This window comes from Raphanus sativus, chromosome 4 (genome assembly GCF_000801105.2).
Source record: "Raphanus sativus cultivar WK10039 chromosome 4, ASM80110v3, whole genome shotgun sequence".
Lineage (NCBI taxonomy): Eukaryota > Viridiplantae > Streptophyta > Magnoliopsida > Brassicales > Brassicaceae > Raphanus > Raphanus sativus.
In genome coordinates this window covers 12,474,236-12,484,853 of record NC_079514.1, presented here as the reverse complement: position 1 = coordinate 12,484,853, position 10,618 = coordinate 12,474,236, and the positions used below count along the sequence as shown (strand labels likewise).

The window sequence follows — 10,618 nt, the reverse complement described above, 5'->3', positions numbered from 1 at the left end:
GATTGTCAATGATGAGTCTACAAGGATTAGATATCTCACTTTACGTGAATATATATATCTAGACTAGATCTTGCCCAAACCAATGCGCCATATTAAAATCCTACTAGTCCAAAGTTATATGATTCAGTTTACATTTCCTATGTTGGATGATCCCAAATCGGAATCCAAAGTAAATCTAAGATGATATAGAACATTGGGTCTTAATTCCATTAAAGATTATCCTACTAATCATTTCGAAAGGACTCAAATCCTCATTTTAATCTGATCAACTGAACAATTATGAGTTAGTTCAATTGCTTATTCATTTTCTGTACCATCTTATGTTAGAAATTAGGGCCATATTGTTCCTTTTTCTTTGCGTTTAATATTTATAGTTAATTCGGATTTTATACACAAACCTTTCTCTCAACTATTCGTCCATATATATTTTCCAAAAATCCCACTGAATATATTAAAAGTAGCTTTCCCGCAAGGACGTGTATGTAATTTCCATAAACGCGACGGTGCACCGCTCCTCGTAGTGTGTTTAAGTTGGTAGTTCAAATAAATTAAGAGAGCCTATGTGGCCCAATATGGGCCCATTAACTTTTCCTTTTTATTGTTTATTCGAATTATTTAGTTTTCCCGCCCAAAATTTGTATAACCCTTCTCCAAATCCCTGATAAAGCCTTGAAAACAACAACAACAAAAAAAAACAATCAAATTATTTAATTTGATTTCGCTCTTTCAATTTCTTCGTCTCTCTCTCTCTCTCTCTCTCTCTCTCTCTCTCTCCAACGATTCGAGCGAAGTCACTGAGACTAGAAGAAGCGAGACCCGGTAGCGAGTGGTGGAGATGGAAGAGGAGGAGCCAATGGGTGAGTTTCGCGGCGAGTCTGAGCCAGAGCAGAGGAAAGCTGGAACTCCGAGGCTTTACATCAAAGAGCTTGTGATGCGGAACTTCAAATCGTACGCTGGCGAACAACGCGTCGGTCCTTTCCACAAGGTTTTTTCTCTTCCTCTCTATTCATTTTCAAAATTCGAGTGTGAAAAAAATAGGATTTAGGGTTAGGCGTAGATCGAATTGGAAGCTGATCAGGGTTGGGTTTCCTTGAATTTGAGTCCAGTCTCCTCGTGAACGTACATCTGCCTTTTGGGTACTTTTGATTGCAGTTGCGAATTACATGAATTAGGGTTACTGAATCTCTCATTAATCTTGGGCTGTCGTAAAATTCAGAGTTTTTCTGCGGTGGTTGGACCTAATGGGAGTGGAAAGAGCAATGTGATAGATGCGATGCTGTTTGTATTTGGGAAACGAGCTAAGCAGGTGCGTTACTCTTTTTTTTTTTTTTTTTTTTTTTTTGTGTGGGCTAGTGCTTGCTTTCGCTGATCATTTCCTCTTTTTTTTTTTGTACATGAGTAAACTTATGTTTATTTTTCTATCAGATGCGGCTCAACAAAGTGTCTGAACTAATTCACAACTCAACCAATCACCAGAACTTGGATAGTGCTGGAGTTTCTGTACAGTTTGAAGAGATTATTGATAAGGTATAATGTTGTTCACTGCCTTTCCTTTCATTGGAGACCTTGTTATGAGCTATTCCGGCTGTCAAAACTTTTTACTTAAAGGCTGCACGGTGTGTTAAAAGGCGAAGTCTTGATTTTCTTGTCAATTCAGAACATTGGTGGATATCTTGTATTTCTGTTTGATATTAGCTCTTCAGGAAAAGTTCTGGAGTTTCAACGTTTTTCTATCTACCTATTTTTCATTGACTTTGGAGAAGTTTTCTATTGACGCGCATTGATATTCTGAACTAACACAGGAAGATGGCTCCTACGAGACTGTTCCTGGAAGTGATTTCATGATTACCCGGGTTGCATTCCGAGATAATTCTTCCAAGTACTATATCAATGAAAGAACCAGCAATTTCACTGAAGTTACCAAAAAATTGAAGGGGAAAGGAGTAGATCTCGACAACAACCGTTTCCTGATTCTTCAGGTTATCACTTTTTAGAATCTGCCTGTATTACATTTACATGTGTCCTCTGCTAATATAGTTTCTTGGATGTTGACAGGGGGAGGTAGAACAGATATCACTCATGAAGCCGAAAGCACAAGGTCCCCATGATGAAGGTTTTCTTGAATATCTCGAGGATATTATTGGAACGAATAAATACGTGGAGAAGATCGATGAATTAAATAAGGAGTAAGTGATCCATGCATTCTACAATTTCTTTTAAATGACCAAATGATCTGTGCCCAAGAATTGCCCAATTGCAAACTTTTCCTGCTTTCTTCTTGTGGACTATGAATATTTGCTATTGGTGAATCCGTTCGTAAATCACAATTCACTAGGCAGATTTAGATGTAAGTGGTTCCTGACTTGTTAGATGTTATTTTTATTGCAATTGCCTCTCTGAAATCTAGGCTTGAAACCCTCAATGAAAAGCGGTCTGGAGTTGTACAAATGGTGAAACTAGCAGAGAAAGAAAGGGACAATTTAGAGGTTCGTAGACGTCTCCCCTTCTTATATGTCACCTGGTATTTGCTGTACTGGTTGTTAAAGTGTTTTTCTTCTGGAACAGGGTGTGAAGGATGAAGCAGAGACTTACATGCTGAAAGAGCTGTCTTATCTTAAATGGCAAGAAAAGGCTACAAAAATGGCACATGAAGATACTTTAGCTAAAATTGCCGAACAGAAAGAGAGCTTGCAGAATTTGGAAAACAGTCTAAAGAATGATCGGTAAGTGCTAGTAAATTTTTTTGTAGTAGCAAAAAAAGTTGATGAAGTCATTTGTGACACATATCGTATCATTGCTGTTTCAGAGAGAAAATGGATGAGAGTAATAAGGAATTGAAGGAACTAGAGTCCGTGCATGAAAAACATAAGAAGAAACAAGAGGTTTGTCTGAAATCCGGATGAGTTATGCTGCTCTCATGCTTATGACTGACGTCTCTAAAATCATTTTTTTTTTCTCTTCCGCTGCAATGATTAGGGTCTTGATAATGAGCTTCGAGATTGTAAGGAGAAGTTCAAAGAGTTTGAAAGGCAGGACGTAAAGCACAGGGAGGATTTGAAGCATATGAAGCAAAAAATCAAGAAATTAGAGGACAAACTTCAAAAGGTGGGTAATAAAAGGATTTACTTGTTTATGTGGGCACATACCTTAACTGTATTTTTATGCAGGATTCATCCAAAATCAATGATTTGACAAAGGAGTGCGAGGACTCGAGAAATCTTATACCTGAACTTCAGGAAAATATACCAAAGCTGCAGGAGGTCCTGGTAAATGAGGAGAAGGCACTGGAGGATATCAAAGAGAAAGCTAAAGGTGTGACCTTTTTACCTAACTCTGGCAGCTTCTTTAACAACATTGCAGTTAAAAGGACTTGGAATTGGCAACCTGCTAAACAAACTAGTACCCATTATAATGATTAGCTAGTTCTGCTGATTATTTCTGTCAATTTTGTTACAGTTGAAACTGAAGGTTACCGGTCTGAGCTTACAAAAGTTCGTGCTGAATTAGAACCTTGGGAAAAAGATTTAATTGTCCACAAGGGAAAGCTGGATGTTGCATCATCCGAGAGTGAGCTCTTGAGCAATAAGGTACAATTAAGTAATAACATCTGCTTCGAGTGAAGAACTTTTTCTTTTCTACTTAAGTTGGCTCATCTTCAAAAGAATTTGCTGTTTTTTTTTTCTAAAAGAAATTAGTTAACTCCATCAGCGTTGAAGAATATTTTTACCATATTTAGATCTTTCTATGCTTGCTGGATCTACTCTCTTTCTGAAGATTTCAAAAGTTGTTGGCTACTAATTTTTGCATCCTTTGAACATTACTACTTTGTTATTGTAGCACGAAGCTGCTCTGAAGGCCTTCACAGATGCTCAGAAACAGCTCTCTGATATATCAGGGAGGAAAGAAGAAAAAACTGCAGCAACTACTTCTATTAAAGCAGATATAGAAAAGAAGAAACTGGAAGCAATGGAAGCTCGGAAAGTTGAAGAGGTATGTACTTTCGTTAGGATTGTATTATTTGCAGCTTGGGTTTTGAATTGAGATTTTGCTTCTTGACTTCAACAGGAATCACATAGAGAACAAGAAACTCTTATTCCACAAGAGCAGGCAGCCAGAGAAAAAGTCGCTGAGCTAAAGTCAGCTATGAATTCTGAGAAGAGTCAAGGTGATGTTTTGAAGGCGGTTTTACGAGCCAAGGAGAACAATCAAATTGAAGGAATATATGGAAGGATGGGGGACTTAGGTGCCATTGATTGTAAGTATATTGGTCTATCTTCTAGTATAACATTCCGCTGTCATTTGGTATTTGAGATTGCTATTTTCTCCCTGTAGTATGAGATGTGGATTTTTAGTTGAATTTTCTTCCATGTTAAATGCTTTTTAGATGTAAATTCACAGTTCCATGTCTGAATGATATTAAATGTAATACAACGAATGATTTGATCACTGACATTGGTTGTCCTTGCAGCGAAATACGATGTTGCCGTTTCAACTGCTTGCGGTGGGCTTGATTACATTGTTGTAGAAACAACGTCTGCCGCTCAGGCATGTGTCGAGCTGCTGCGGAAGGGAAATCTTGGCGTTGCAACGTTTATGATATTGGTATTGCATTCTAGTTCCTGTATATGCTTTCAATCTTACCCAACTGGTGAATTTTACTTAAAATGCTAACTTACACCAGAAGTATCGTTAAGAGGGATCTTTAGATGTGTAATATTAGTTGACCTTATTAAATTATTATATTTAGTGAGGACGTTACAAGTGTGTTGTGGTGGGCATATCAAATGCAATATTTAGTTCTCTGAGTAAGTTCTTAAGGGGACGAGATCCAAAGCTTCATGCTTCATATTCTTTCGCCTAGTTACTACCCTTGCAAATAAATAATGAATATTCTTTGTAAAATATTCGTTTTGTGCAGGAAAAACAAACCAATCATTTACCAAGATTAAAGGAGAAAGTGAAGACACCCGAGGATGTTCCACGCCTCTTTGATCTGATTAGAGTTAAGGATGAGAGGATGAAACTTGCATTCTACGCAGCCTTGGGAAACACTGTTGTGGCAAAAGATCTTGATCAGGTATATTATGTTTGCTCATTAAGACTGGCTCAGCAACAACATTCATTTACTAGCCTTATACGGATGGATTCAGCTATGCTTAGCTAATCTAATGAAAAGAAGATGTCTAACCTCTGAGAATACAAAGTTTCTATGGACCAACAGCTGATTAGATACATTTGTTTCGGTTATCAGGCAACCCGTATTGCGTATGGTGGGAACAGAGAATTTCAAAGAGTTGTGACTCTTGACGGTGCTCTCTTTGAAAAATCTGGTACCATGAGTGGAGGGGGAGGCAAACCACGTGGAGGAAGAATGGGAACCTCTATTCGAGCCACTGGTGTATCTGGCGAAGTTGTTGCGGATGCAGAAAAAGAGCTCTTCAAAATTGTTGACATGTTAAGCCATATCCGTGAAAAGTTTGGCAATGCCGTGAGACAATATCGAGCTGCAGAAAACGAAGTCTCTCGCCTCGAGATGGAGCTGGCGAAAAGCCAAAGGGAGGTACTGTCTCCTGTGATTTTATCAGTGTAGCCCTCCCTTGAAATATATGAACAAATTGCCTTAACTGCAATAAAACGTTTCTTTCTTCCATCTAATAGATCGAAAGTCTCAACTCAGAGCATAATTACTTGGAGAAACAACTAGCTTCCCTGGAAGCTGCATCTCAGCCAAAGACAGATGAGATAGACAGGCTTAAAGAGCTCAAGAAAATCATCTCCAAAGAAGAAAAAGAGATTGAAAAACTTGAGAAGGGCTCTAAACAGCTGAAGGATACAGTGCGTAGCATTATTTATTATTTTTTATGCTTTGAAATGTGGCAAATCCTCCGTGTTCCTATTTTTTCATGGCTAACTAGTTAGAAAATCTTGAATGCGTTTCCCCCGGGCACTTAGATCAGTCAAATGCATGATCTATGGATGTGTTCCTTTGTATTATTATTTTTATCCTGTATCTAGAACTGAGTGGTGTTTCTTGTTTTAGGCTTTGGAGCTGCAAACCAACATAGAGAACGCTGGTGGGGAAAAACTGAAAGGACAAAAGGCAAAGGTTGAGAAGATTCAGAGTGTAAGTTTTCTGCTCTTTGCATGCTGTTAATGAGCTCACTGATGAGTGTTCCTAACTTATCTTGCACATGTTTAGGACATTGACAAAAGTAATACAGAGATCAATCGATGTAATGTTCAAATAGAAACACACCAGAAAATGATAAAGAAGTTAACAAAGGGAATTGAAGACGGTACTCGAGAGAAAGAAAGGCTAGAGGGTGAGAAGGAAAAATTGCTCACGGTTTTCAAATCTATAGAACAGAAAGCATTTGCGATCCAAGAGACGTATAAAGAAACACAGAAGGTTTTAACTGTCCTTATCTCTTCTTATCTACATACTATTTGGATAAGAGTCATAGAGCAGTCCTTTCTTTTTGTTGTGCAGTTGATTGATGAACATAAAGACGTGCTGACTGAAGCAAAATCCAATTATGAGAAGCTGAAAAAGTCTGTGGATGAGTTGAAGGCATCTAGGGTAACAAACAACCGAATCCTTTTCTTTCTTGCTGGTTGCAGCTGTGTCAGTCACTTGGGTGCTTTTCATCATTTAATACGTAAGTCGTACACAGGTCGATGCAGAATTCAAAGTTCAAGATATGAAAAAGAAATACAATGAGTTAGAATTGAAAGAGAAGGGCTACAAGAAGAAACTCAACGACTTGCAGATTGCACTCACAAAGCATATGGAACAGTACGTATGCTGAACCCCCCCATCCATGATATCTACCTCAGTTGGATCTCAAATTTGTCATTTCTCCATTGCAGAATTCAGAAAGATCTTGTTGATCCGGATAAGCTTCAAGCAACATTGATGGATAATAATTTGAACGAAGCTTGTGATCTAAAAAGGGCTCTTGAAATGGCTGCTTTACTGGAGGCTCAGCTGAAAGAGTTGAATCCAAATCTTGACTCAATCGCGGAGTAGGAATTTTGTTTTTTTTTCATACTAACCGTATAATCCAATCGACGCATGTTTCACTAGCTTTATTGATGGTTTGCTCTAATTACATAAAGGTATCGGAGCAAAGTGGAACTTTACAATGGGCGGGTAGATGAACTTAACTCTGTAACCCAAGAACGTGATGACATAAGGAAGCAGCATGATGAACTGAGAAAGAGAAGGTATTCCACACTTCTAATTATTCTGCATATTTATATCTTTTTCCCTTTTTGTTATTGGTCTCATGAAGCTAACTTGGATGACTATGAATTGATTTCAGGTTGGATGAGTTTATGGCAGGATTTAACACAATATCGTTAAAACTGAAAGAAATGTATCAGGTTTGCTTCCTTTTGAACATTGTTTACAACTCTATAAGCTTGGCAAATAACAAATGATGTATAACGAAGATATCCAGAAATGATTAGAAAACTCAAAAGGCCTTGAGTTACGTTGTCTGTCTATGAATTGTGACTTCCTTTGCAGAGCTTACAACTTGAGCTTAAATCTTTTCTTTTCTTCGCGTATCTTATACATCTTATCTATTCCTCTGATTAATTTTACAAGTATGATGCTGCAGATGATCACCCTAGGAGGTGATGCAGAGCTCGAGCTTGTAGACTCGCTGGACCCTTTCTCAGAAGGTGTGGTTTTCAGTGTGAGACCTCCCAAGAAGAGCTGGAAGAACATTGCAAACTTGTCCGGTGGTGAAAAGGTCTTTTGAGAAAACAGCAATTCATATGTTTACACTTCAGCTCACCAATCTGTCTTCAACTGACTTCTCTATCTCTTACTTGCAGACACTTAGCTCGCTCGCACTAGTCTTTGCACTCCATCACTACAAGCCTACACCACTATACGTCATGGACGAAATCGACGCCGCTCTCGGTATCACTTCCATTCCTCCATCTGCAAACTCAGTTAATTCGTGAAAGAAAGTTTAACTCCTTTTTTCTTTCTCTCACTAGATTTCAAGAACGTATCAATCGTTGGACACTATGTGAAGGACCGTACTAAAGATGCTCAGTTCATTATCATCAGGTCAGTCCAGTGTCCTACTTTATTCCAACTGACATGAGATGAATCAGTTTTTTTTTTCACACTCTGGAACCTGATATGTAAAAGATGTTTTGAGGTCTAATATGTGAACATGGTGCAGTCTGAGGAACAACATGTTTGAGCTAGCAGATAGATTGGTGGGAATATACAAAACAGATAACTGCACAAAGAGCATTACTATCAACCCTGGAAGCTTTGCAGTTTCTCAGAAAACGTCTGCTTAAGTCTACCGAATGAACAAGATCTCTACATGAACCACTTTTTCTTTTTGGTGTATGCTTGTATTAACAAAATCATTGTATTGTAATGGTTTCTTTGTGTGGTGTTTTTTCTACTGTTAGTTACATTTGTTTGCATCATTTTCTAAATGATGGAATTGACAATATCCGTATCTCAAGTTATATAACCTAAAGTATGTTGTATGTCAGGCCTACTCCCAAAACCATTTAAAATCAGCATTATCAAATTAAAGATTGTAGACTTCCTTGGGCATAGAAGAATGCTTCTATTTCATTATTTTGCTTTGTTGCTGAATTTATTATGCTGTGGTTTGCTTCTGTTTCTTTGAACAGATGGCAAGACTTTTCAAATAAACATGACAACAAAAAAGATTCGGAGTTGCGATATCACTGAAAATTTCGGTTTTATGGTTATCAATGTTTTTCGAAAAATCTTTAAAACTAAAATAATCAAAGGTTGAGTTGAATCTGTCATGTTCACCTCAATTTTCTAAGAAGGGCTTCGAATGATTGAATGTTTTTGTTGTCAACTAAATAATATTATTTGAACTTCTTTAAAACCCCTGCATAGTAAAAATGATACAAGCTGAATTAAGATGATAACGACACACTTGCACACAACTCAATAATGTCAACAAACAGTACAACTACAACATATTCCCAAACTCACAGATCTTTTTATGTTTATTTTGCAGCTACAGATAGATCAAAGATAGTGAATATTGATTTGGAAACAAAACAAAAGTACAGAGAGAGTCTTCAGGCCGCGGTAAGATCTTCTTCTACAAATTTGGCAAACTCTTCCCTTGATCTCCCATCTGGATTCTTCTTCCATTCGATGAACTTCTCTGACGCCTTTATGAACTTTTCCATGTGAAGTTTCTTCCATTCCTACCAAGTCAAAATATCCACAGAAAATGTTTGCGCCAAAACCATTATGCAACACATAAAAACTCAGAAAATATGATGTCCAAAAAAAAAAAAACTCAGAAAATACTAAATCACAAGAAGTTATAAAAAAAACAATAAAATGAACCTCGAAATCCCATTCTCCATACATATCAGGATCATCTTTGTTAGCCCATACAAAGGTTTCTACTTGCATCTTCTCGGATGTTTCCTGTCATTAGAAAAATGGAGTATTAAAGCTTCAATCTCTAAGAAATCTCATGATTGTCATCAAAGATCATACTTACAGTCAATATAACTTCAACAGTCTTCCTCACATAGTCATCTCCTTCAATCATATCTAAATTCTCTAGCTGAGCATCTGTTAGTCCAGTTAGTATCTGCACACAAAACATCAACCCCATTCTCTTCAGCTTTTGAGATAGTTTTCTTACAAGAAACAGAAGAGACAGAGAGATGAAAATCAAAACCTTTCCATTGATAAGTCCGTTCTCAGAAGGAGAAATACATGGATGCAAACGCCCTTTGAGCCTATATAGATGACTGCCAAAAATAAAAAATAAAGATTTAATCAAATCTCCAAGCAAAGAAAAGAAGGTAGGAGATGTGAAGTAAGACTTACTAGCCGTGGAGTTGAGCAGAGACGGTGACTGGATTACATTCGAGAATCAAGTTGACGACGGATGGTTCTTGGAAACTGCCGTAGACAAAGACATTGTGCGACGGAGATTGATCAGAACTAGTCATCGTTCTTGAATGAAAGCTATGTGAGAAAGAGAGAGAGAGAGAGAGAGTTGGTGCTATGTTTCTTTATTTATTCCCTCTCACTATCACCATCATAATCACGTTACGTAGTAGCGTAGAGTTGTTTATATCCGATTATAATACTCTCTCTGTTTTTATATATAAATAATTTTAGAAGTTTTTTTTTTGTTTCACAATATAAAATGTTTTCAAAATCCAATGTAAAAAGTAATATGTTAAAATAATATTTAAATAAAAAGTTGACAACAAAGTTAGAAATATGATTTGTTATTGGTTCCTTTTGGTCTTTAATTAAATGCTAGAGTTATAAATACCTTTTTCTAAATAGTTGTGATTTTAGGCAAAACTCCTTACAATAAAAAATAGAGGGAGTAATAAACAGGTGTTTGGCTGACAGTTATCTGATTTAATTGTAGTAAGGTAATATAACAATTAATATAGTTTGTTGACTTTTTTGCTTCTTAACAATGGTGTGGAGTCCGGTGAAATTTCCTGTCGGTGGCGAATTATGCATCTATTCTATTAATTCTTCAGCATGACCCATTGATAATAGTGGTGTCCAATTCAAAAAACTATTTAAATGTAACTGCATAAAGTAAAT

At 37.1% G+C, this 10,618-nt stretch overlaps 2 protein-coding genes across 2 annotated transcripts; one reads left to right on the top strand and one right to left on the bottom strand.

Annotated features, from left to right (window-relative positions):
• The first annotated feature begins 698 nt into the window (after positions 1 to 698).
• LOC108853966 (structural maintenance of chromosomes protein 4) lies at positions 699 to 8,444 on the top strand. Its single transcript, XM_018627446.2, has 28 exons — positions 699 to 985; positions 1,217 to 1,306; positions 1,426 to 1,527; positions 1,803 to 1,979; positions 2,056 to 2,186; positions 2,408 to 2,486; positions 2,566 to 2,723; positions 2,807 to 2,882; positions 2,977 to 3,105; positions 3,168 to 3,312; positions 3,457 to 3,587; positions 3,838 to 3,990; positions 4,066 to 4,255; positions 4,469 to 4,602; positions 4,919 to 5,077; positions 5,252 to 5,560; positions 5,659 to 5,835; positions 6,041 to 6,124; positions 6,200 to 6,409; positions 6,491 to 6,580; positions 6,675 to 6,796; positions 6,871 to 7,026; positions 7,120 to 7,227; positions 7,326 to 7,386; positions 7,626 to 7,760; positions 7,846 to 7,933; positions 8,014 to 8,086; positions 8,205 to 8,444. Exons 1-28 carry the CDS (start codon positions 836 to 838, stop codon positions 8,326 to 8,328), a joined length of 3,741 nt encoding a protein of 1,246 aa, XP_018482948.1. The 5' UTR covers positions 699 to 835; the 3' UTR covers positions 8,329 to 8,444.
• Positions 8,445 to 8,934: 490 nt separating this feature from the next.
• Positions 8,935 to 10,098, bottom strand: LOC108853971 (protein AIG2 A). The gene is made up of 5 exons (XM_018627451.2): positions 9,875 to 10,098; positions 9,723 to 9,795; positions 9,540 to 9,632; positions 9,380 to 9,463; positions 8,935 to 9,234 (listed from the first exon to the last, which is right to left on the bottom strand). The coding sequence occupies exons 1-5, from the start codon at positions 9,997 to 9,999 to the stop codon at positions 9,103 to 9,105; spliced, it is 507 nt and encodes a 168-aa protein (XP_018482953.1). The 5' UTR covers positions 10,000 to 10,098; the 3' UTR covers positions 8,935 to 9,102.
• Positions 10,099 to 10,618: the final 520 nt, after the last annotated feature.

What these genes read in the sequence shown, in the direction of transcription:
- LOC108853966 (XM_018627446.2), top strand. Translation starts at nt 836, where the DNA reads ATGGAAGAGGAGGAGCCAATGGGTGAGTTTCGCGGCGAGTCTGAGCCA. An exon ending in AACATAAGAAGAAACAAGAG is followed by an intron (nt 2,883 to 2,976) that starts GTTTGTCTGAAA and finishes TGCAATGATTAG; the next exon opens with GGTCTTGATAATGAGCTTCG. An exon ending in CTCACAAAGCATATGGAACA is followed by an intron (nt 6,797 to 6,870) that starts GTACGTATGCTG and finishes TCTCCATTGCAG; the next exon opens with AATTCAGAAAGATCTTGTTG.
- LOC108853971 (XM_018627451.2), bottom strand. Translation starts at nt 9,999, where the DNA reads ATGACTAGTTCTGATCAATCTCCGTCGCACAATGTCTTTGTCTACGGC. An exon ending in TCTGCTCAACTCCACGGCTA is followed by an intron (nt 9,796 to 9,874) that starts GTAAGTCTTACT and finishes TATTTTTGGCAG; the next exon opens with TCATCTATATAGGCTCAAAG. An exon ending in ACGGACTTATCAATGGAAAG is followed by an intron (nt 9,633 to 9,722) that starts GTTTTGATTTTC and finishes TTTTGTGTGCAG; the next exon opens with ATACTAACTGGACTAACAGA.